General features: G+C 55.8%; 1 protein-coding gene across 24 annotated transcripts; it reads left to right on the top strand.

The window, feature by feature from the left end:
- Positions 1 to 1,276: 1,276 nt before the first annotated feature.
- Positions 1,277 to 25,649, top strand: ZBTB4 (zinc finger and BTB domain containing 4). 24 transcript variants are annotated; one of them, XM_075577625.1, is made up of 7 exons: positions 1,277 to 1,481; positions 15,151 to 19,506; positions 19,687 to 19,708; positions 19,880 to 20,320; positions 20,507 to 23,480; positions 23,672 to 24,233; positions 24,428 to 25,649. In XM_075577625.1, the coding sequence occupies exon 2, from the start codon at positions 15,164 to 15,166 to the stop codon at positions 19,400 to 19,402; it is 4,239 nt and encodes a 1,412-aa protein (XP_075433740.1). In that variant the 5' UTR covers positions 1,277 to 1,481; positions 15,151 to 15,163; the 3' UTR covers positions 19,403 to 19,506; positions 19,687 to 19,708; positions 19,880 to 20,320; positions 20,507 to 23,480; positions 23,672 to 24,233; positions 24,428 to 25,649. The 24 variants fall into 24 exon arrangements, with proteins under 24 accessions (XP_075433740.1, XP_075433733.1, XP_075433736.1 ...); XM_075577618.1 differs by having other exon boundaries at positions 15,151 to 19,628; positions 19,687 to 20,320; XM_075577621.1 differs by having other exon boundaries at positions 15,151 to 19,708.
- The last annotated feature ends 236 nt before the right edge of the window (positions 25,650 to 25,885 follow it).

The raw sequence follows: 25,885 nt of genomic DNA, 5'->3' as shown, positions 1-25,885 counted from the left end.
CAGGCGTCGGAAGCGCACGGGGACGCAGAGGTGGATGAGGCAGCGGAAGAAGAGGATCCCCAGGGTGGGCGAAGCCGGAGACTGTTAGGAATGATTGGGGGGGCCACGCAGCCCGCTGACACCCAAATACCCCAGGAAGGCCACGATCAGCCCCTTCATGTTATCAGACAGATGGTACCGCCGCCACAGAGAGGGGTGAGGGGGAGGGCGTGCGGCTTCAGGATAGGGGTGCCCAGAATGACAGAGCGAGGAGTCGTGCATGGGGGAGATGCAGAGTACTATACACTAACACCGCTGTGATGTCACTGCGATCTCTCCAATCACACTGCGACATCACAGGAAGACACGCCTGCTGCTGACAACCCTGCAGAGCGTCACGCCACTGATCCTGACTTTCCCACGCACCTGCAGAGCATTGCACCGTGGACATCACGCGTGCCTATCGCCTGCGAGAAACATGGCCGGAGGCGTGGCGGACGCGTGACCAGGCTGTTTCGCCCTCATTGGCTGAACCGCTCACGTGACGCGTCCGTCGTGCGGGGGAGGGGGGAAAACCAATTAATTTGTATTTTCATAAATGGCCGGCGCAGTCGCTGTGCAGCGCTCGCCAGCGCTACGGGCGGCCTCATGGAGGAACACACATCGGTAGCCGCGTCGCGTGATGTCGCCACCACTGTACCTTGGCGTAATACACACAGTGGTGCGGAAGTGCTGGACGGGTTATAACTCACTGCTGTTTCAGTGGGGTGAGCTGTCAGGCAGGGGGGGGTTGTTTAGCAGCCCAGAAGAGAGGAGTTCTTAGGGGGGGGGGGGGAAGAGGGGCATCAGTCAGGGTGACAACAATGGGTCGGGAAGGTTATCGGGGAGTCGATCAATCAGATGGGGTATTTTATCAATGGAGGTAATCGGTGGAGGGGGAGGTATTCAAGAGGTGTATATCAGTGGGGGTATTTATCAGTTTCTGGGGGGGGGGGGAGTATTAACCTCCCTCCGATTAATACCCCCCAGCAACTGAGACACCCCCCCCCCTGACGATACATTGCTGGGGTGTATTATTCAGGGTGGGGGGCGTGTATATCAGTGGGGGGGGGGGGGGGGTAAGGGATGTTATTTGCAGCTCCCAGGCCCGGAGTGTCGGGCCTGGAAAGTTTTTGGCATAATACAGCCTGCTGACATCAGAGCAGCACTGCAGACGCAGGGAGGGAGGGAGAGAGCGAGCGAGAGAATGATAAAGGGAGAGAGAGAGAGAGGAGGAGGAGGAGGGAGGGAGGGAGGAAAAGCGAGAGAAGAGGGGAGGGAGGGAAGCAAACGGAGTGATGATAGAGGGAGAAGAGGAGGGGAGAGAATTGTGGCGTGTGGATCTCAGCCTTCGCAGCAGGGGAGGGCAACGTTAAAAAAGAAAAAAAACAACAAAAAGTCAACCTCCATTTTGGGCTGCGATTTATTGGGAAAGGGAAGGTCCCCCCCCCAGCAAGGAGCAGGTAAGGACCCCCCCCCCCCCCCGTGTGCGCGCACACACACCCCCCTTCCCACCTTTATCACACCTCCCTCCTTCCCATCAGGAGGAGATGGGACCTGTCACCTCGTCACCCTGTACCGATCAGAGCGAATAGGATTAGGGAGGGGGGTATTGTGCGGGGAGGGGGTAGCGTGTGTGTATATCGGACAGCGTGGGTGTGTCGGGCTGTATACATTCATACCTATGTATACACCGTACAGCACCAGCTCATGTGGGTGTGTGTGTGTTCCACCGTGCGTGTGCATATTCTATATACTAATAACACACACGCGCACACGCGTGTGTGTCACATACACAGTGACGTTCTAGCTAAAGCAGAACGAGGGGTGAGCGTGTTTTATAATGTCGCACACGCAGAGAGGGGCGTTCACTCCGCAGAGCGAGGGGGGAGGCGGGGGTTAAGTGTTGAGCGAGGATGTAATATGTATATAGAACATATATATGTATATAGCCTCTTGTCCTGTTAATTCTGCGTGACACGGATACGCATGTTACATGCTGGCGTCGCAACATGGAGGTACCACGGAAGGATAGACTTTTGTTGTAGGACACGAACATGCATGTTCCAATGACTGCATACAACATGGAATGAACACGACATGGGCAGACATGCATTGTTCTGCGTGACACGAACATGTATGTTACATGATGGCATTAGAACAATGCATGTCTGCCCCTGTCGTGTTCATTCCATGTTGTATGCAGTCATTGGAACATGCATGTTCGTGTCCTACAACAAAAGTCTATCCTTCCGTGGTACCTCCATGTTGCGACGCCAGCATGTAACATGCGTGTCCGTGTGATGCAATGTAATGAATCTCTCTGTCCCGTCCATTCCGTGGCAAACGGCCATCCCGTAACATACATGATTAATGTATAGCGGTACCCAGACCCCCCGCCCCCTGCAGCTGGCCAGACCCCCGCCCCCGCAGCTGGCCAGACCCCCGCGTCCCTGCAGCTGGCCAGACCCCCGCCCCCGCAGCTGGCCAGACCCCCGCCCCCGCAGCTGGCCAGACCCCCGCGTCCCTGCAGCTGGCCAGACCCCCGCCCCCGCAGCTGACCAGACCCCCGCCCCCGCAGCTGGCCAGACCCCCGCGTCCCTGCAGCTGACCAGACCCCCGTGCCCCTGCAGCTGGCCAGACCCCCGCGTCCCTGCAGCTGACCAGACCCCCGCCCCCCCGCAGCTGACCAGACCCCCGCGTCCCTGCAGCTGGCCAGACCCCCGCGTCCCTGCAGCTGACCAGACCCCCGTGCCCCTGCAGCTGGCCAGACCCCCGCGTCCCCGCAGCTGACCAGACCCCCGCGTCCCTGCAGCTGACCAGACCCCCGCGTCCCTGCAGCTGACCAGACCCCCGCGTCCCTGCAGCTGACCAGACCCCCGCGTCCCCGCAGCTGACCAGACCCCCGCGTCCCTGCAGCTGGCCAGACCCCCGCGTCCCTGCAGCTGGCCAGACCCCCGCGTCCCTGCAGCTGACCAGACCCCCGCCCCCCCCGCACCTGACCAGACCCCCGCGTCCCTGCAGCTGGCCAGACCCCCGCGTCCCTGCAGCTGACCAGACCCCCGTGCCCCTGCAGCTGGCCAGACCCCCGCGTCCCCGCAGCTGACCAGACCCCCGCGTCCCTGCAGCTGACCAGACCCCCGCGTCCCCGCAGCTGGCCAGACCCCCGCCCCCGCGTCCCTGCAGCTGACCAGACCCCCGCGTCCCCGCAGCTGACCAGACCCCCGCCCCCGCGCCCCTGCAGCTGGCCAGACCCCCGCGTCCCCGCAGCTGACCAGACCCCCGCCCCCGCGTCCCTGCAGCTGGCCAGACCCCCGCGTCCCTGCAGCTGACCAGACCCCCGCCCCCGCGTCCCTGCAGCTGACCAGACCCGCGCCCCTGCAGCTGGCCAGACCCCCGCGTCCCCGCAGCTGACCAGACCCCCGCGTCCCTGCAGCTGGCCAGACCCCCGCCCCCGCGTCCCTGCAGCTGGCCAGACCCCCGCGTCCCCGCAGCTGACCAGACCCCCGCCCCCGCGTCCCTGCAGCTGGCCAGACCCCCGCCCCCGCAGCTGACCAGACCCCCGCGTCCCTGCAGCTGACCAGACCCCCGCGTCCCTGCAGCTGGCCAGACCCCCGCCCCCGCGTCCCTGCAGCTGGCCAGACCCCCGCCCCCGCGTCCCTGCAGCTGGCCAGACCCCCGCGTCCCCGCAGCTGACCAGACCCCCGCCCCCGCGTCCCTGCAGCTGGCCAGACCCCCGCCCCCGCGTCCCTGCAGCTGGCCAGACCCCCGCCCCCGCAGCTGACCAGACCCCCGCCCCCCTGCAGCTGGCCAGACCCCCGCCCCCCTGCAGCTGGCCAGACCCCCGCCCCCCTGCAGCTGGCCAGACCCCCGCCCCCGCAGCTGACCAGACCCCCGTGCCCCTGCAGCTGGCCAGACCCCCGCCCCCCTGCAGCTGGCCAGACCCCCGCCCCCCTGCAGCTGGCCAGACCCCCGCCCCCTGCAGCTGACCAGACCCGCGCCCCTGCAGCTGGCCAGACCCCCGCGTCCCCGCAGCTGACCAGACCCCCGCGTCCCTGCAGCTGACCAGACCCCCGCCCCCCTGCAGCTGGCCAGACCCCCGCCCCCCTGCAGCTGGCCAGACCCCCGCCCCCCGCAGCTGGCCAGACCCCCGCGTCCCCGCAGCTGACCAGACCCCCGCGCCCCTGCAGCTGGCCAGACCCCCGCGTCCCTGCAGCTGGCCAGACCCCCGCCCCCTGCAGCTGGCCAGACCCCCGTGCCCCTGCAGCTGGCCAGACCCCCGCCCCCCTGCAGCTGGCCAGACCCCCGCCCCCCTGCAGCTGGCCAGACCCCCGCCCCCGCAGCTGACCAGACCCCCGTGCCCCTGCAGCTGGCCAGACCCCCGCCCCCCTGCAGCTGGCCAGACCCCCGCCCCCCTGCAGCTGGCCAGACCCCCGCCCCCCGCAGCTGGCCAGACCCCCGCGTCCCCGCAGCTGACCAGACCCCCGCGCCCCTGCAGCTGGCCAGACCCCCGCGTCCCCGCAGCTGGCCAGACCCCCGCCCCCGCATCCCTGCAGCTGGCCAGACCCCCGCCCCCTGCAGCTGGCCAGACCCCCGCCCCCCTGCAGCTGGCCAGACCCCCGCCCCCGCAGCTGGCCAGACCCCCGCCCACTGCAGCTGGCCAGACCCCCGCGTCCCCCTGCAGCTGGCCAGACCCCCGCGTCCCCCTGCAGCTGGCCAGACCCCCGCCCCCTGCAGCTGGCCAGACCCCCGCGTCCCCCTGCAGCTGGCCAGACCCCCGCGTCCCCGCAGCTGACCAGACCCCCGCGTCCCCCTGCAGCTGGCCAGACCCCCGCCCCCTGCAGCTGGCCAGACCCCCGCGTCCCCCTGCAGCTGGCCAGACCCCCCGCCCCTGCAGCTGGCCAGACCCCCGCGTCCCCCTGCAGCTGGCCAGACCCCCGCCCCCGCGCCCCTGCAGCTGGCCAGACCCCCGCCCCCCTGCAGCTGGCCAGACCCCCGCCCCCGCGCCCCTGCAGCTGGCCAGACCCCCGCCCCCCTGCAGCTGGCCAGACTAGTGACCGCACAGAATGAGGGACGGGCACTTTCGGGTTTCCAATGCACGGAAAGATTTATTCAGCGAGCGTGACCGAGCGTTCAGCGCACACGCGTCCCACGCCGTCATGTACGTGTCCGTGTTCCATGTTGGTTACGTGATGGCACTGACACATGTAACGTGACCAGGATAGCAGTATCTGTGTGTGTCTTTATATCGCGCCCACCGTGTGCTCGGCGCTTTACAGGAGACCGCGCAGCGCAGGGAATTCTAATACAATAAGCGCGGCAAAGGCGGACAGTGGGAGAGGGAGTCCCTGCCCCGCAGAGCTTACACTCTGAGGGGTGCGTCGGGAGACTTACAGAGACGGCAGGTGAGGGAATAAGTGCGGTACATGGCAGTGCCTGGCCTTGATGGTGGGTAGGTGCAGTGCCTGGCCTTGATGGTGGGTAGGTGCAGTGCCTGGCCTTGGTGGTGGGTAAGTGCAGTAGATGGCAGTGCCTGGCCTTGATGGTGGGTAGGTGCAGTAGATGGCAGTGCCTGGCCTTGATGGTGGGTAGGTGCAGTAGATGGCAGTGCCTGGCCTTGATGGTGGGTAAGTGCAGTAGATGGCAGTGCCTGGCCTTGATGGTGGGTAAGTGCAGTAGATGGCAGTGCCTGGCCTTGATGGTGGGTAAGTGCAGTAGATGGCAGTGCCTGGCCTTGATGGTGGGTAAGTGCAGTAGATGGCAGTGCTTGGCCTTGATGGTGGGTAGGTGCAGTAGATGGCAGTGCCTGGCCTTGATGGTGGGTAAGTGCAGTAGATGGCAGTGCCTGGCCTTGATGGTGGGTAAGTGCAGTAGATGGCAGTGCCTGGCCTTGATGGTGGGTAAGTGCAGTAGATGGCAGTGCCTGGCCTTGATGGTGGGTAGGTGCAGTAGATGGCAGTGCCTGGCCTTGATGGTTGGTAAGTGCAGTAGATGGCAGTGCTTGGCCTTGATGGTGGGTAGGTGCAGTAGATGGCAGGGCCTGGCCTTGATGGTGGGTAGGTGCAGTAGATGGCAGGGCCTGGCCTTGATGGTGGGTAGGTGCAGGAGATGGCAGTGCCTGACCTTGATGGTGGGTAGGTGCAGTAGATGACAGTGCCTGGCCATGATGGTGAGTAGGTGCAGTAGATGGCAGTGCCTGGCCTTGATGGTGGGTAGTAGCAGTAGATGGCAGTGCCTGGCCTTGATGGTGGGTAGGTGCAGTAGATGGCCTTGATGGTGAGTAGGTGCAGTAGATGGCAGTGCCTGGCCTTGATGGTGGGTAGGTGCAGTAGATGGCAGTGCCTGGCCTTGATGGTGGGTAGTAGCAGTAGATGGCAGTGCCTGGCCTTGATGGTGGGTAGGTGCAGTAGATGGCCTTGATGGTGAGTAGGTGCAGTAGATGGCAGTGCCTGGCCATGATGGTGGGTAAGTGCAGTAGATGGCAGTGCTGGCCTTGATGGTGGGTAGGTGCAGTAGATGGCAGTGCCTGGCCATGATGGTGGGTAAGTGCAGTAGATGGCAGTGCCTGGCCTTGATGGTGGGTTGGTGCAGGAGATGGCAGTGCCTGGCCTTGATGGTGGGTAAGTGCAGTAGATGGCAGTGCTTGGCCTTGATGGTGGGTAAGTGCAGTAGATGGCAGTGCTGGCCTTGATGGTGGGTAAGTGCAGTAGATGGCAGTGCCCGGCCTTGATGGTGGGTAGGCGCAGTAGATGGCAGTGCCTGGCCTTGATGGCAAGTAGGTGCAGTAGATGGCCATGATGGTGGGTAGGTGCAGTAGATGGCAGTGCCTGGCCTTGATGGTGGGTAGGTGCAGTAGATGGCAGTGCCTGGCCATGATGGTGGGTAGGTGCAGTAGATGGCAGTGCCTGGCCTTGATGGTGGGTAAGTGCAGTAGATGGCAGTGCCTGGCCTTGATGGTGGGTTGGTGCAGGAGATGGCAGTGCCTGGCCTTGATGGTGGGTAAGTGCAGTAGATGGCAGTGCCCGGCCTTGATGGTGGGTAGGCGCAGTAGATGGCAGTGCCTGGCCTTGATGGCAAGTAGGTGCAGTAGATGACAGTGCCTGGCCTTGATGGTGGGTAAGTGCAGTAGATGGCAGTGCCTGGCCTTGATGGTGGGTAAGTGCAGTAGATGGCAGTGCCTGGCCTTGATGGTGGGTAGGTGCAGTAGATGGCAGTGCCTGGCCTTGATGGTTGGTAAGTGCAGTAGATGGCAGTGCTTGGCCTTGATGGTGGGTAGGTGCAGTAGATGGCAGGGCCTGGCCTTGATGGTGGGTAGGTGCAGTAGATGGCAGGGCCTGGCCTTGATGGTGGGTAGGTGCAGGAGATGGTAGTGCCTGACCTTGATGGTGGGTAGGTGCAGTAGATGACAGTGCCTGGCCATGATGGTGAGTAGGTGCAGTAGATGGCAGTGCCTGGCCTTGATGGTGGGTAGTAGCAGTAGATGGCAGTGCCTGGCCTTGATGGTGGGTAGGTGCAGTAGATGGCCTTGATGGTGAGTAGGTGCAGTAGATGGCAGTGCCTGGCCTTGATGGTGGGTAGGTGCAGTAGATGGCAGTGCCTGGCCTTGATGGTGGGTAGTAGCAGTAGATGGCAGTGCCCGGCCTTGATGGTGGGTAGGTGCAGTAGATGGCCTTGATGGTGAGTAGGTGCAGTAGATGGCAGTGCCTGGCCATGATGGTGGGTAAGTGCAGTAGATGGCAGTGCTGGCCTTGATGGTGGGTAGGTGCAGTAGATGGCAGTGCCTGGCCATGATGGTGGGTAAGTGCAGTAGATGGCAGTGCCTGGCCTTGATGGTGGGTTGGTGCAGGAGATGGCAGTGCCTGGCCTTGATGGTGGGTTGGTGCAGGAGATGGCAGTGCCTGGCCTTGATGGTGGGTAAGTGCAGTAGATGGCAGTGCTTGGCCTTGATGGTGGATAAGTGCAGTAGATGGCAGTGCTGGCCTTGATGGTGGGTAAGTGCAGTAGATGGCAGTGCCCGGCCTTGATGGTGGGTAGGCGCAGTAGATGGCAGTGCCTGGCCTTGATGGCAAGTAGGTGCAGTAGATGGCCATGATGGTAGGTAGGTGCAGTAGATGGCAGTGCCTGGCCTTGATGGTGGGTAGGTGCAGTAGATGGCAGTGCCTGGCCATGATGGTGGGTAGGTGCAGTAGATGGCAGTGCCTGGCCTTGATGGTGGGTAAGTGCAGTAGATGGCAGTGACTGGCCTTGATGGTGGGTTGGTGCAGGAGATGGCAGTGCCTGGCCTTGATGGTGGGTAAGTGCAGTAGATGGCAGTGCTTGGCCTTGATGGTGGGTAAGTGCAGTAGATGGCAGTGCTGGCCTTGATGGTGGGTAAGTGCAGTAGATGGCAGTGCCCGGCCTTGATGGTGGGTAGGCGCAGTAGATGGCAGTGCCTGGCCTTGATGGCAAGTAGGTGCAGTAGATGACAGTGCCTGGCTTTGATGGTGGGTAGGCGCAGTAGATGGCAGTGCCTGGCTTTGATGGTGGGTAGGTGCAGTAGATGGCAGTGCCTGGCCTTGATGGTGGGTTGGTGCAGGAGATGGCAGTGCCTGGCCTTGATGGTGGGCAGGTGCAGTAGATGGCAGTGCTTGGCCTTGATGGTGGGTTGGTGCAGGAGATGGCAGTGCCTGGCCTTGATGGTGGGTAGGTGCAGTAGATGGCAGTGCCTGACCTTGATGGTGGGTAGGTGCAGTAGATGGCAGTGCTTGGCCTTGATGGTGGGTAGGTGCAGTAGATGGCACTGCCTGGCCTTGATGGTGGGTAGGTGCAGTAGATGGCAGTGCCTGGCCTTGATGGTTGGTAAGTGCAGTACATGGCAGAGCCTGGCCTTGATGGTGGGTAAGGGCAGTAGATGGCAGTGCTTGGCCTTGATGGTGGGTAGGTGCAGTAGATGGCAGTGCCTGGCCTTGATGGTGGGTAAGTGCAGTAGATGGCAGTGCCTGGCCTTGATGGTGGGTTGGTGCAGGAGATGGCAGTGCCTGGCCTTGATGGTGGGTAAGTGCAGTAGATGGCAGTGCTTGGCCTTGATGGTGGGTAAGTGCAGTAGATGGCAGTGCTGGCCTTGATGGTGGGTAAGTGCAGTAGATGGCAGTGCCCGGCCTTAATGGTGGGTAGGCGCAGTAGATGGCAGTGCCTGGCCTTGATGGCAAGTAGGTGCAGTAGATGGCAGTGCCTGGCTTTGATGGTGGGTAGGTGCAGTAGATGGCAGTGCTTGGCCTTGATGGTGGGTAGGTGCAGTAGATGGCAGTGCCTTACCTTGATGGTGGGTAGGTGCAGTAGATGGCCTTGATGGTGAGTAGGTGCAGTAGATGGCAGTGCCTGGCCTTGATGGTGGGTAGGTGCAGTAGATGGCAGTGCCTGGCCTTGATGGTGGGTAAGTGCAGTAGATGGCAGTGCCTGGCCTTGATGGTGGGTTGGTGCAGGAGATGGCAGTGCCTGGCCTTGATGGTGGGTAAGTGCAGTAGATGGCAGTGCTTGGCCTTGATGGTGGGTAAGTGCAGTAGATGGCAGTGCTGGCCTTGATGGTGGGTAAGTGCAGTAGATGGCAGTGCCCGGCCTTGATGGTGGGTAGGCGCAGTAGATGGCAGTGCCTAGCCTTGATGGTGGGCAGGTGCAGTAGATGGCAGTGCTTGGCCTTGATGGTGGGTAGGTGCAGTAGATGGCAGTGCCTTACCTTGATGGTGGGTAGGTGCAGTAGATGGCAGTGCCTGGCCTTGATGGTGGGCAGGTGCAGTAGATGGCAGGGTTATGGAGTTCCACAGGTAAGGGGGCAGCGAGGGGAAAAGGTTTGAGGCGGGAAGGAGGCAGCTATGGGTAGAGCTCAGCAGATGAGATGGGGCATAACGAGATGTGTACATAATATTGCATGACACTAACATACATGTTACATGAAGGCATTCAAACATGTTTCATACAATAATGAATGTCTGTCATGTTAATTCCATGGTATAATGCCGCCATGTAACATCCATGTTACACTTTTCATACAATCTATATCTCCTGTTGCGTGTAACATACATGTTGCATGGCATAGGCTGCGAAATTCGTGCCGAGCTTCCTCTGGGAGGGCTTATTCCTAGATATCTCCGGGGGGGGGGGGGGGGGAGGAGATGTCCCTGTTTGCCAATGGCACCGAGTCCAATCTTTGGAGTTGCCCGGAGTTGGAAGCCTCGAGATACAGCGAATCAAGGACACGAGCGGCCCACGGCTTTCCTAACCCACGGGCGTGACGAGGTGGTAGGAGACGTGGGATCCTTGGTTGGGTATGAAGAGAAGTCCATGCCCTTCTCGTACCAACACAATATGGCAACCAGAAACGAAGAGGTGCCGTCACAGACGTGCCTGGGTGGCCGACTCCAGTCCTGGAGGGCCACCGCCGGGTCAGGTTTTCAGGATATCCCTGCTTCAGCACAGGTGGCTCAATCAGTCTGCTGCAGCACAGATGGCTCCACCAAGCAGCGATATCCTTTAAACCTGACCCGTTGGTGACCCTCGAAGGACTGGAGTTGGCCGCTCCTGAGGGCTGAGTCTATATGGAGATACGGATGAGAAACGCCAGGTTTCATTAGGACTATATGGATGCATAAACTAAAGGAGCGTTTGACCAATGGGATTGCAATAGGCTGTTAAAATATATAAGCTCTGACCATAAAGATTGTCACCTCCCTCGCCCTCTCCTGGTAGTGTATACAGTGCTGTGTGTGTGGGTGTGTGTCTCGCTGTCCGGGTATACAGTATATATTAATGATACTAGATTGTAAGCTCTTCTTCCCATTGCGCGTTACATTATTATGTTGCGTGTGTTACCGCTGTGACGCGCTGTGCACATTAATGGCGCTGTATAAATAAAGCCATACATACTAGAGTGAGTATTACGTATTCTGAGTATTAGAGGCATTACTGTCGGATACCAGAGTATTGGGGTCGGAGCTCCGAACATTGGGTCCAATTCAAAGAATTTCAGTGATTAGAATCCACCGGCTTGATCATCTACAGATTCACGGCCCCAGGGGGCGCCACACATGGGCCGTTAGGGGGCGAGGTAATAGGGTTAGAGTTATTAGGGGGCGAGGTTATAGGGTTAGAGTTATTAGGGGGAGAGGTTATAGGGTTAGAGTTATTAGGGGGAGAGGTTATAGGGTTATAGTTATTAGGGGGCGAGGTTATAGGGTTAGAGTTATTAGGGGGAGAGGTTATAGGGTTAGAGTTATTAGAGGGAGAGGATATAGGGTTAGAGTTATTGGGGTGAGAGGTTATAGGGTTAGAGTTATTAGGGGGAGAGGTTATAGGGTTAGAGTTATTAAGGGGCGAGGTTATAGGGTTAGAGTTATTAGAGGGAGAGGTTATAGGGTTAGAGTTATTAGGGGGAGAGGTTATAGGGTTATAGTTATTAGGGGGCGAGGTTATAGGGTTAGAGTTATTAGGGGGAGAGGTTATAGGGTTAGAGTTATTAGAGGGAGAGGATATAGGGTTAGAGTTATTGGGGTGAGAGGTTATAGGGTTAGAGTTATTAGGGGGAGAGGTTATAGGGTTAGAGTTATTAAGGGGCGAGGTTATAGGGTTAGAGTTATTAGAGGGAGAGGTTATAGGGTTAGAGTTATTAAGGGGCGAGGTTATAGGGTTAGAGTTATTAGAGGGAGAGGTTATAGGGTTACAGTTATTAGGGGAGAGGTTATAGGGTTAGAGTTATTAGGGGGAGAGGTTATAGGGTTAGAGTTATTAGGGGGCGAGGTTATAGGGTTAGAGTTATTAGGGGGCGAGGTTATAGGGTTACAGTTATTAGGGGGAGAGGTTATAGGGTTAGAGTTATTAGGGGGAGAGGTTATAGGGTTAGAGTTATTAGGGGGCGAGGTTATAGGGTTAGAGTTATTAGGGCTATAGGGGTGAGGTTATAGGGTTAGAGTTATTAGGGGGCGAGGTTATAGGGTTAGAGTTATTAGGGGGAGAGGTTAGAGTTACTAGGGGGAGAGGTTATAGGGTTAGAGTTATTAGGGGGCGAGGTTATAGGGTTAGAGTTATTAGGGGGCGAGGTTATAGGGTTAGAGTTATTAGGGGGAGAGGTTAGAGTTATACGGGGAGAGGTTATAGGGTTAGAGTTATTAGGGGGTGAGGTTATAGGGTTAGAGTTATTAGGGGGAGAGGTTATAGGGTTAGAGTTATTAGGGGGCGAGGTTATAGGGTTAGAGTTATTAGGGGGCGAGGTTATAGGGTTAGAGTTATTAGGGGGTGAGGTTATAGGGTTAGAGTTATTAGAGGGCGAGGTTATAAGGTTAGAGTTATTAGAGGGCGAGGTTATAAGGTTAGAGTTATTAGGGGGCAAGGTTATAGGGTTAGAGTTATTAGAGGGCGAGGTTATAGGGTTAGAGTTATTAGGGGGAGAGGTTATAGGGTTAGAGTTATTAGGGCTATAGGGGGTGAGGTTATAGGGTTAGAGTTATTAGGGGGCGAGGTTATAGGGTTAGAGTTATTAGGGGGCGAGGTTATTGGTTTAGAGTTATATTGGGAGAGGTTATAGGGTTAGAGTTATTAGGGCTATAGGGGGAGAGGTTATAGGGTTAGAGTTATTAGGGGGAGAGGTTATAGGGTTACAGTTATTAGGGGGCGAGGTTATAGGGTTACAGTTATTAGGGGGCGAGGTTATAGGGTTAGAGTTATTAGGGGGCGAGGTTATAGGGTTAGAGTTATTAGGGCTATAGGGGGTGAGGTTATAGGGTTTGAGTTATTAGGGCAATAGGTTATAGGGTTAGAGTTATTAGGGCTATAGGGGGCGAGGTTATAGGGTTAGAGTTATAGGGGGCGAGGTTATAGGGTTAGAGTTTTTAGGACTATAGGGGGTGAGGTTATAGGGTTAGAGTTATTAGGGGGCGAGGTTATAGGGTTAGAGTTATTAGGGGGCGAGGTTATAGGGTTAGAGTTATTAGGGGGCGAGGTTATAGGGTTAGAGTTATTAGGGGGCGAGGTTATAGGGTTAGAGTTATCAGGGCTATAGGGGCGAGGTTATAGGGTTAGAGTTATTAGGGCGAGAGGTTATAGGGTTAGAGTTATTAGGGCGAGAGGTTATAGGGGGAGAGGTTATAGGGTTAGAGTTATTAGGGCAATAGGGTTAGAGTTATAGGGAGAGAGGTTATAGGGTTAGAGTTATTAGGGCTATAGGGGAGAAGTTATAGGGTTAGAGTTATATGGGGAGAGGTTATAGGGTTAGAGTTATTAGGGGGAGAGGTTATAGGGTTAGAGTTATAGGGGGAGAGGTTATAGGGTTAACGTTATTAGGGCTATAGTGGTGAGGTTATAGGGTTAGAGTTATTAGGGCAAGAGGTTATAGGGTTAGAGTTATTAGGGCAATAGGGTTAGAGTTATAGGGAGAGAGGTTATAGGGTTAGAGTTATTAGGGCTATAGGGGGAGAAGTTATAGGGTTAGAGTTATATGGGTAGAGGTTATAGGGTTAGAGTTATTAGGGGGAGAGGTTATAGGGTTAGAGTTATAGGGGGAGAGGTTATAGGGTTAGAGTTATTAGGGCTATAGGGGGAGAGGTTATAGGGGGAGAAGTTATAGGGTTAGAGTTATTAGGGGGCGAGGTTATTGGGTTAGAGTTATATTGGGAGAGGTTATAGGGGGAGAGGTTATAGGGTTAGAGTTTTTAGGGCTATAGGGGGCGAGGTTATAGGGTTAGAGTTATTAGGGGACGAGGTTATAGGGTTAGAGTTATTAGGGGGTGAGGTTATAGGGTTAGAGTTATTAGGGGCAGAGGTTATAGGGTTAGAGTTATTAGAGGGAGAGGTTATAGGGTTAGAGTTAGGGGGCAAGGTTATAGGGTTAGAGTTATTAGGGGGTGAGGTTATAGGGTTAGAGTTATTAGGGGGCGAGGTTATAGGGTTAGAGTTATTAGGGGGCGATGTTATAGGGTTAGAGTTATTAGGGGGAGAGGTTATAGGGTTAGAGTTATTAGGGCAATATGGGGTGAGGTTATAGGGTTAGAGTTATCAGAGCTATAGGGGCGAGGTTATAGGGTTAGAGTTATTAGGGCTATAGGGGGTGAGGCTATTTGGGGCGAGAGGTTATAGGGTTAGAGTTATTAGGGCAATAGGGAGAGAAGTTATAGGGTTAAAGTTATAGGGGGAGAGGTTATAGGGTTAGAGTTATAGGGGGAGAGGTTATAGGGTTAGCATTATTAGGGCTATAGGGCGAGAGGTTATAGGGGGAGAGGTTAGAGTTATTAGGGGGAGAGGTTATAGGGTTAGAGTTATAGGGTTAGAGTTATTAGGGTTATAGGGTTAGAGTTATTAGGGGGAGAGGTTATAGGGTTAGAGTTATATTGGGAGACGTTATAGGGGGGAGAGGTTATAGGGTTAGAGTTATTAGGGCTATAGGGGAGAGGTTATATGGTTAGAGTTATTAGGGCTATAGGGGGCGAGGTTATAGGGTTAGCGTTTTTAGGACTATAGGGGGTGAGGTTATAGGGTTAGAGTTATTAGGGCCATTAGGGGGAGGGGTTATAGGGTTAGAGTTATTAGGGCTTTAGGGGGCGAGGTTATAGGGTTAGAGTTATTAGGGGGCGAGGTTATAGGGTTAGAGTTTTTAGGACTATCGGGGGCGAGGTTATAGGGTTAGAGTTATTAGGACTATAGGGGGCGAGGTTATAGGGTTAGAGTTTTTGGGACTATAGGGTTAGAATTATTAGGACTATAGGGGCGAGGTTAAAGGGTTAGAGTTTTTAGGGCTATAGGGAGCAAGGTTATAGGGTTAGTTATTAGCGCAATAGGGGATGAGGTTGTAGGGTTACAGTTATTAGGGCCATAAGGGGCGAGGTAGTAGGGTTAGCGTTATTAGGGCCATGGGCGGCGAGGATGTAGAATAAGAGTTATTAGTCATAGGAGTCAAGGTGATTGGGCTAGGGTTTAGGGGAGTACAGTTTGTGACCCCCTCAATCCATGTCATTTCTCCTATCCAGGATGATGACACCCATGGAGGTGACAGACACCCATCGCCCTGCGTGTTAGGGTCACAGGGAATGAGGTGACCAGGCTAAGATCGGGGGTGGTTAGGCTTGGTGGCACCTCTGTATATGTCATCATGTCCTTCTTTTTCCTCCCTAGGCCGGCGTCCCACATGGAGGCGACAGACGCCCGTCACTCCAGCTCCCTCCTCCTGGAGCTCAACAACCAGAGGCTCATGGGACTCTTCTGTGATGTCACGGTCATCGTAGAAGACACCAAGTTCAGGGCGCACAGGAATGTCCTGGCCGCTGCCAGCTCTTATTTCAAGGAGATCTTGAGCGCCCGCTCCCCTCGGTGTCTGGATCCCGTCCTGGAGCTGCCCGACGTCTCCGCCCAAGCCTTCTCCAACATCCTCGGCTTCATCTACAGCTCACACCTCACGGTGCCGGGCCCTGCGCTGGCCAGAGAGGTGTCGGTGGTGAGCAAGGCCCTGGGGGTATCCTCGTTGGTTCTGGGTGACCTAACCCCTGAGCAGAAAGACCATGCCCAGCCCGGGGCTTCTCTAAATGTCTCCACCTATGGCCTGGACAGTGACGGCTCAGAGCCACCAGGGGCCAGCTGCAAACCTTATGAGATCCGCCTGGAGGAGCCACGGACCCCCAAATGTTCTGGTGACGCAGGGGACCTCCACCGCTTACTGCCCCCTCCGACCTCTTCCCGGCTTTCACCAGAGACCCGCAGAACCTGTCAAGCTGCTGGCACTGAGGAGAAGACCCAGCACACACCTCCCCCCGACCAGGGGCACAGAACCACCAGCATGACGGAGGACACGAGCGAGGGGTCGGAGAGCGAGACCCCCCACGATGGCGGCTCCCCGTCCAGACGCACCCGGGAGCCACTGTGCTGCCGCCACTGTGGGCAATACTTCCGCTTCCCCGCCGCCCTGAGGCTGCACACCAAACTGCACAAGGCAAGGAGACCTCTGTCCTGCAGGAGCTGCGGCAGGAGCTTCACCCACGTCAAGAGGCTGCAGGCCCATGAGGTGCAGTGCCAAGGAGAGCAGGAGGTACCATATCAGGAGATGCAAGAGGTTTCAGTCCAGGTGGAGCAGGAGGTACAGTTCCCGGGGGCAGAAGAGACATTGTGCCAGCACGAGGGACTGTACCTCCAGTCAAACTCCATCCTCTCTGACAGCCCAGGCTCTGGTAGTGCCATGATGCATCCCCCTTCTACGCCCCCCATCTCACACTTTCAAGCTCCCCCCGGCCTGCTGTGCCCACAAGGCCCCCTGCAGAGTCTGGAGTTCATGGACGAGCAGGATCACTCAGTGAAGGTGGTGGACGGTCACGTCATCTACGCATGCGCGGTGTGCGAGAGGTCCTACATGACGCTTTCCAGCCTGAAGAGACACTCCAACGTGCACTCGTGGCGCCGCCGGTATCCGTGCCGATACTGCGACAAGGTGTTCGCCCTGGCAGAGTACCGGACCAAGCACGAGGTCTGGCACACGGGGGAGAGGAGATACCAGTGCATCTTCTGCTGGGACACCTTTGTCACCTACTACAACCTCAAGACGCATCAGAAGACCTTCCATGGCATCGACCCGGGGCTGATCTCCAGCGAGAAGACGCAGAATGGAGGATACAAACCCAAACTCAACGCGCTGAAGCTGTACAGGCTCCTGCCCATGAAAGCACAGAGACGGCCCTACAAGACGTACAGCGAACCGGGCAGTGCCCTCCCCATCGAGCCACATGGCGCCCTCCCCCTGCCCGTAACCAAAGAGGACTTTCCAGATAATGACCTTCCATCTGCTGACCAGGCCCATCCATCACCTGAGCTGGATGCCATGCAGGGAACGCCATACACCAGAGACGCCATCAGTCAGAGCGAGGCGGAGCGTCCCGTACCCATTGCGCTGACCCCCATGGGGGCACAAGGTGACACTGCAGCTCACAGTGTCATTGCCTTTTGTCACTCAGCGTCCTCTGTCATCGTGCACAGCACCTCTGTGTCATCATCCCCCGGACCCCGAGAACAGTCTGTGATCTCATACGAACCGTCCCCCAGCCATGCACTCCCACCCCGGCCTCCCATAAACCCTGACCCTACAAAACCCACGGAGACCCATGTCCTCAGCGACCTCACCACAGAGTCCACAGAGGAGGAGGAGGAGGAGGAAGGGGACATGGAGTCTGGTGACTGCAAAGAGACGACCATAACATATGTGGCGAAGCCAGCCTGCGCGGGGGGGGCGTCGGGCAGCCGCAGCGGATCCCTCTGCCAGATCACTGTCCGGATCGGAGAGGAGGCCATCGTGAAGAGGAAGATCCCCGAGACAGATCTGGTGAGGGACAAAAGGCACCGAAGCAAATCCAGGAGGATCAACCCAGGGGGGAAGAAGAGAGAGGAGAGGCACAGCCGGTCAGATGAGAAGAGGAGAGGGCAGAGAACAAGCGAAGAGCGGTATTGTAAGACGAGTGAAGAGTGTGCTCAGAAGACGAGCGTCTCCAAGGCCCGGGAGAGTGACCCGGAGGACAGCGACCAAGGGGAAGAGGACCAACTCTGGAGACCCTATTACTCCTACAAACCCAAGCACAAAGCCTGCGGTGGTGTCCAGAGGGTGAAACGGTCACGCTGGAAGCTGCGCTACAAGAGATCTCTGAAGCGGGCGAGGAGAGAGGAGGAGACCATGGCAGGAGAGAGACACAGACACTCTCCCAGGATGTCGCTGAGGCGAGATGGACCAGAGCAAGAGAGAAACGACTGCAGTCACGAGGATCTAGAACCGTCCGTGTCGGGAAACCGTCTTTTAGAACAAGACACGCCAGAAAGTGATGCTCTAGAACAATGTGTGTCAGACAACGATGACCTAGAGCAAGGTGTTGAACAAGACAAGTCAGGTGACACTCGTGAACACGGCCAATCAGGTGACAAAGATCTAGAACAGGATAGGTCAGAAAGCAAAGCTCTAGAACAAGTCATGTCAGATAACAATGATCTAGAACTAGGTTCATCGGGTAACAAGTCCCCTGGTCAGGACATATCTGAGTCAATGCAATTTCCGGGACACGGCCAGCAGTCCCCTCCCCCGAGGGTGCGCGGGAGCGAGTGGCGGTACCAGTGTGCCACGTGCGGGAAACAATTCTCCGCGCTGAGGAAACTCACGAGGCACCGGCTGGCGTGCGAGAGGCGCTCGCAGGCGGCCCCATGCGACGGCGTCGCGCGGCCGGAGGACGCCAAGAGGGCGCACAGAGTCGGGAGGAGGCCGTCCATAAAACACACGTGCCCCGCGTGCCCACGGGTGTGCAAGACAGCCGCGGCTCTGAGCCGGCACATGAAGCGGCACAAGACGGAGCCGCCGACCCGGGAAACAGAGGCACACCGGGGGCCGGCCAACCCCCTCACCGTCATCACTCACGCCAACGCCAGGATGTGCGAGGGATCAGCGGAGCTCAGCCCTGCCATGCAGGAGGGCGGCAAGGAGGCGAAGGAGGAGAGCGCTCAGGAGACTCACGTGTCCTCCTCCAGTGGAGAGACCCACGTCCTCGCTGCCCCCCAGAGCCCCTTCCAGCGTGACCTCCAGCCTGACGTCCACCATGATGACCTGGGTCAACACGTCTGCCGCCTGAAGGCCACTGCCGGGCCAGTCCACGCCGGTCCCTCCCCTCTAGCCGGCAGAGAACAGCAGCACGGAGCAGTATCACTGTTCCCCTCTTATACTACCGCAGGGGCGCCCGGTCTGACCATGCGTCCCCCGCTGATGACATCACATGCAGTCGACGAGCTTCCCGAGCGGGAGGAAGTGGGGAAACATCCCACAATCCTCTGCAAGGCGGCCCCCCGGCTTTTGACCCCCGGCTTTGTCCCCGGAAGGCCCGCCGGACCCCCGCTACCTTACAAACACTCCACAGACACCAAGACTTTGCAGGACCCGGGGGTCTCCCACACGGGGGGATCACAAGACGCCCCGCTTCCGGCACCACCGCGCCCCGTCTCCACGCCCACCGAGGGGTCACAGTGCGAGGGCGGGTACTGCGTCCCAGCCCAGGACTGCCCTTTGCCTCTACTGGTGCCCACGGGTTGGCGTGACATGGGGGAGAAATCTGTGGTCTGTAACCCAAGCACTTACCCATGCGACGCCCCGCACAAGGACGTGGGCAAGGTCACCTATTACCCAGACACGTACCCACTTATGTACGCCCCCTCCCTGCTGGCGTATCCCTACGCTCTGCCCCTGGCCCTGAATATGGTGCTTCCCGACGATAAATACCACACACTGCCCTTCCTGCCCAGTATGTTGGGGTACCGGGTGACACCGTGCCACAGCCACGAAACACACTCGGCCACCAGCCACAGCCGGGGGGAGGCGGCTAATCAAGAAAGACTCCGGAAAGATCACTTGGTGTGAGACACAGAAAGAGGTTTAGTGTAAAGAGATATTCCTCACCCCACCCCCTCCAGAGAGAAGGAGAAAGAGAGAGAGAGATACAAGGTGAGGGAGAGAGACACAAGGTGAGGGAGAGAGACACAAGGTGAGGGAGAGAGACACAAGGTGAGAGAGAGATACAAGGTGAGGGAGAGAGATACAAGGTGAGGGAGAGAGAGATACAAGGTGAGGGAGAGAGAGATACAAGGTGAGGGAGGGAGAGATACAAGGTGAGAGAGAGACAAGGTGAGGGAGAGAGATACAAGGTGAGGGAGAGAGAGATACAAGGTGAGAGAGAGACAAGGTGAGGGAGAGAGAGAAACATGGTGAGGGAGAGATACAAGGAGAGAGAGAACACAAGGTGAGAGAGAGATACGAGGTGAGGGATAGAGAGATAAGAGGTGAGGGAGAGAGAGACACAAGGTGAGAGAGAGACACAAGGTGAGAGAGAGACACAAGGTGAGAGAGAGATACAAGGTGAGGGAGAGAGAGATACAAGGTGAGGGAGAGAGATACAAGGTGAGGGAGAGAGAGATACAAGGTGAGGGAGAGAGAGATACAAGGTGAGGGAGGGAGAGAGACAAGGTGAGGGAGAGAGATACAAGGTGAGGGAGAGAGAGATACAAGGTGAGAGAGAGACAAGATGAGGGAGAGAGAGAAACATGGTGAGGGAGAGATACAAGGAGAAAGAGAACACAAGGTGAGAGAGAGATACGAGGTGAGGGATAGAGAGATAAGAGGTGAGGGAGAGAGAGACACAAGGTGAGAGAGAGACACAAGGTGAGAGAGAGACACAAGGTGAGAGAGAGACACAAGGTGAGAGAGAGACACAAGGTGAGGGAGAGAGAGATACAAGGTGAGGGAGAGAGAGATACAAGGTGAGGGAGAGAGAGATACAAGGTGAGGGAGAGACAGATACAAGGTGAGGGAGAGAGATACAAGGTGAGAGAGAGACACAAGGTGAGGGAGAGAGAGACAAGGTGAGGGAGAGAGAGATACAAGGTGAGGGAGAGAGATACAAGGTGAGGGAGAGAGAGATACAAGGTGAGGGAGGGAGAGATACAAGGTGAGGGAGAGAGATACAAGGTGAGGGAGAGACACAAGGTGAGGGAGAGAGAGATACAAGGTGAGGGAGAGAGAGATACTAGGTGAGGGAGAGAGAGATACAAGGTGAGGGAGAGAGATACAAGGTGAGGGAGAGAGATACAAGGTGAGGGAGAGACACAAGGTGAGGGAGAGAGAGATACAAGGTGAGGGAGAGAGAGATACTAGGTGAGGGAGAGAGAGATACAAGGTGAGGGAGAGAGATACAAGGTGAGAGAGAGACAAGGTGAGGGAGAGAGATACAAGGTGAGGGAGAGAGAAATACAAGGTGAGGGAGAGAGAGATACAAGGTGAGGGAGAGAGAGATACAAGGTGAGGGAGAGAGATACAAGGTGAGGGAGAGAGAGATACAACGTGACAGAGAGATACAAGGTGAGAGAGAGACACAGGGTGAGAGACACAAGGTGAGGGAGAGAGAGATACAAGGTGAGGGAGAGAGAGATACAAGGTGAGAGGGAGATACAGGGTGAGGGAGAGATACAAGGTGAGGAAGAGAGAGATACAAGGTGAGGGAGAGAGAGATACAAGGTGAGGGAGAGAGAGATACAAGGTGAGAGAGAGAGATACAAGGTGATGGAGAGAAGGATACAAGGTGAGGGAGAGAGATACAAGGTGAGGGAGAGAGAGATACAACGTGAGGGAGAGAGAGATACAAGGTGAGAGAGAGAGATACAAGGTGATGGAGAGAGAGATACAAGGTGAGGGAGAGAGATACAAGGTGAGGGAGAGAGAGATACAAGGTGAGAGAGAGAGATGCAAGGTGAGAGAGATACTAGGTGAGGGAGAGACACAAGGTGAGGGAGAGAGAGATACAAGGTGAGGGAGAGAGAGATACTAGGTGAGGGAGAGAGAGATACAAGGTGAGGGAGAGAGATACAAGGTGAGAGAGAGACAAGGTGAGGGAGAGAGATACAAGGTGAGGGAGAGAGATACAAGGTGAGGGAGAGAGAGATACAAGGTGAGGGAGAGACACAAGGTGAGGGAGAGAGAGATACAAGGTGAGGGAGAGAGAGATACTAGGTGAGGGAGAGAGATACAAGGTGAGGGAGAGAGATACAAGGTGAGAGAGAGACAAGGTGAGGGAGAGATACAAGGTGAGGGAGAGAGAGATACAAGGTGAGGGAGAGAGAGATACAAGGTGAGGGAGAGAGAGATACAAGGTGAGGGAGAGAGATACAAGGTGAGGGAGAGAGAGATACAACGTGACAGAGAGATACAAGGTGAGAGAGAGACACAGGGTGAGAGACACAAGGTGAGGGATAGAGAGATACAAGGTGAGGGAGAGAGAGATACAAGGTGAGAGGGAGATACAGGGTGAGGGAGAGATACAAGGTGAGGAAGAGAGAGATACAAGGTGAGGGAGAGAGAGATACAAGGTGAGGGAGAGAGAGATACAAGGTGAGAGAGAGAGATACAAGGTGATGGAGAGAAAGATACAAGGTGAGGGAGAGAGATACAAGGTGAGGGAGAGAGAGATACCACGTGAGGGAGAGAGAGATACAAGGTGAGAGAGAGAGATACAAGGTGATGGAGAGAGAGATACAAGGTGAGGGAGAGAGATACAAGGTGAGGGAGAGAGAGATACAAGGTGAGAGAGAGAGATGCAAGGTGAGAGAGATACTAGGTGAGGGAGAGAGATACAAGGTGAGGGAGAGAGAGATACAAGGTGAGGGAGAGAGAGATACAAGGTGAGGGAGAGAGAAATACAAGGTGAGGGAGAGAGATACAAGGTGAGGGAGAGAGAGATACAACGTGAGGGAGAGAGAGATACAAGGTGAGGGAGAGAGATGCAAAGTGAGGGAGAGAGATACAAGGTGAGGGAGAGATACAAGGTGAGGGAGGGAGAGATACAAGGTGAGGGAGAGAGAGATACAAGGTGAGGGAGAGAGAGATACAAGGTGAGGGAGAGACAAGGTGAGGGAGAGAGATACAAGGTGAGGGAGAGAGAGATACAAGGTGAGGGAGAGAGAGATACAGGGTGAGGGAGAGAGATACAAGGTGAGGGAGAGAGAGATACAGGGTGAGGGAGAGAGAGATACAAGGTGAGGGAGAGATACAAGGTGAGGGAGAGAGAGATACAAGGTGAGGGAGAGAGATACAGGGTGAGGGAGAGAGAGATACAAGGTGAGGGAGAGATACAAGGTGAGGGAGAGAGATACAAGGTGAGGGAGAGAGAGATACAAGGTGAGGGAGATAGATATACAAGGTGAGGGAGAGAGATACAAGGTGAGGGAGAGATACAAGGTGAGAGAGATACAAGGTGAGGGAGAGAGAGATACAATGTGAGGGAGAGAGAGAGATACAAGGTGAGGGAGAGAGAGATGCAAGGTGAGGGAGAGAGAGATGCAAGGTGAGGGAGAGAGATACAAGGTGAGGGAGAGAGATACAATGTGAGGGAGAGAGAGAGATACAAAGTGAGAAAGAGAGAGATACAAGGTGAGGGAGAGAGAGATACAAGGTGAGGGAGAAAGATACAAGGTGAGGGAGAGATACAAGGTGAGAGAGATACAAGGTGAGGGAGAGATACAAGGTGAGGGAGAGAGAGATACAATGTGAGGGAGAGAGAGAGATGCAAGGTGAGGGAGACAGAAATGCAAGGTGAGGGAGAGAGAGATGCAATGTGAGGGAGAGAGAGATACAAGGTGAGGGAGAGAGAGATACAAGGTGAGGGAGAGAGATACAAGGTGAGGGAGAGAGAGATACAAGGTGAGGGAGAGAGGTACAAGGTGAGGGAGAGAGAGAAACAAGGTGAGGGAGAGAGAGATACAAGGTGAGGGAGAGAGATACAAGGTGAGGGAGAGAGAGATACAAGGTGAGGGAGAGAGGTACAAGGTGAGGGAGAGATACAAGGTGAGGGAGAGAGAGATACAAGGTGAGGGAGAGAGAGATACAAGGTGAGGGAGAGAGAGATACAAGGTGAGGGAGAGATACAAGGTGAGGGAGAGAGAGATACAAGGTGAGGGAGAGAGATACAAGGTGAGGGATAGAGATAAAGGGGAGGGGGAGAGAGATACAAGATGAGGGAAAGAGATACAAGGTGAGGGAGAGAGAAATACAAGGTGAGAGATACAAGGTGAGAGAGAGATACAAGGTGAGAGATACAAGGTGAGAGAGAGAGATACAAGGCGAGGGAGAGAGAGATACAAGGTGAGGGAGAGAGAGATACAAGGTGAGAGAGAGATACAAGGTGAGAGAGATACAAGGTGAGGGAGAGAGCGATACAAGGTGAGGGAGAGAGAGATACAAGGTGAGGGAGGGAGATACAAGGTGAGGGAGAGAGATACAAGGTGACGTAGAGAGATACAAGGTGAGGGAGAGAGATACAAGGTGAGGGAGAGAGAGATACAAGGTGAGGGAGAGAGATACAAGGTGAGGGAGAGAGATACAAGGTAAGAGAGAGCGGTACAAGGTGAGGGAGAGAGAGATACATGGTGAGGGAGAGAGATACAAGGTGAGGGAGAGAGATACAAGGTGAGGGAGAGAGATACAAGGTAAGAGAGAGCGGTACAAGGTGAGGGAGAGAGAGATACAAGGTGAGGGAGAGAGATACAAGGTGAGGGAGAGAGATACAAGGTGAGGGAGAGAGATACAAGGTGAGGGAGAGAGATACAAGGTGAGGGAGAGAGATACAAGGTGAGGGAGAGAGAGATACAAGTTGAGGGAGAGAGATACAAGGTGAGGGAGGGAGGGAGGTAGAGAGAGATACAAGGTGAGGGAGAGAGATACAAGATGAGGGAGGGAGGGAGGTAGAGAGAGATACATGGTGAGGGAGAGAGAGATACAAGGTGAGGGAGAGAAATACAAGGTGAGGGAGAGAGAGATACAAGGTGAGGGAGAGAGATACAAGGTGAGAGAGATACAAGGTGACGGAGAGATACAAGGTGAGGGAGAGAGAGATACAAGGTGAGGGAGAGAGATACAAGGTGAGGGAGAGAGATACAAGGTAAGAGAGAGAGATACAAGGTGAGGGAGAGAGATACAAGGTGAGGGAGAGAGAGATACAAGGTAAGAGGGAGAGATACAAAGTGAGAGAGAGATACAAGGGACAGGTCACTAAGGTCCGATGAGATGGGGGGTGAGGCTCCATTCACTGGCAGTTATCGCCAGATCCCGACGCCCGACCTTAGTGATTCCCCGGAGAGAGCGCGGGATCTGAGACTAGCGACGATCCATTCACTGGCAGTTATCGCCAGATCCCGACGCCCGACCTTAGTGATTCCCCCCGGAGAGAGCGCGGGATCTGAGCCTAGCGATGATCCATTCACTGGCAGTTATCGCCAGATCCCGACGCCCGACCTTAGTGATTCCCCCCGGAGAGAGCGCGGGATCTGAGCCTAGCGATGATCCATTCACTGGCAGTTATCGCCAGATCCCGACGCCCGACGCCCGACCTTAGTGACTCCCCCGGAGAGAGCGCGGGATCTGAGCCTAGCGAGGATCCATTCAGAAATGCTTCATTAGTCCTCATTAGGCAGCCCTGACTCTACTACAGAGGGTTCCACTAGCCTCACACCGGACCCTCTAACTACCCCCTAACCCACAGGGCCCTCTAACTACCCCTTATCCTCATACAGCACCCCTCTAACTACCCCTTATCCTCATAGCACCCCTCTAACTACCCCTTATCCTCATAGCACCCCTCTAACTACCCCTTATCCTCAAAGCACCCCTCTAACTACCCCTTATCCTCATAGCACCCCTATAACTACCCCTTATCCTCATAGCACCCCTATAACTACCCCTTATCCTCATAGCACCCCTCTAACTACCCCTTATCCTCACAGCACCCCTCTAACTACCCCTTATCCTCATAGCACCCCTATAACTACACCTTATCCTCATAGCACCCCTATAACTACCCCTTATCCTCATACAGCACCCCTCTAACTACCCCTTATCCTCATAGCACCCCTCTAACTACCCCTTATCCTCACAGCACCCCTCTAAGTACCCCTTATCCTCACTGCACCCCTCTAACTACCCCTTATTCTCATAGCACCCCTCTAACTACCCCTTATCCTCATAGCACCCCTCTAACTACCCCTTATCCTCATAGCACCCCTCTAACTACCCCTTATCCTCATAGCACCCCTATAACTACACCTTATCCTCACAGCAGACCCCTCTAACTACCCCTTATCCGCACAGCAGACCCTTCTAACTACCCCCATCACGTACGGCCCACACGTGAGCGCGTGACCTGTATACGGGACAAGGTTTTATACTCCGCTCGCACGCTGTCCCACTTTTCACCTTCCGCTAGGGTCCCTCGAATGAACAATATCTCCCCTCAATCCGTCCCCATATACCACCGGTCACGCACAGCGCACACGTGAGCACGTGACTTAGATACGCCACCAG

This window comes from Ascaphus truei, chromosome 20, assembly GCF_040206685.1.
Source record: "Ascaphus truei isolate aAscTru1 chromosome 20, aAscTru1.hap1, whole genome shotgun sequence".
Classification (NCBI taxonomy): Eukaryota; Metazoa; Chordata; class Amphibia; order Anura; family Ascaphidae; genus Ascaphus; species Ascaphus truei.
The sequence above is the reverse complement of the archived record's forward strand: the minus strand, read 5'-3'. Positions and strand labels throughout refer to the sequence as shown.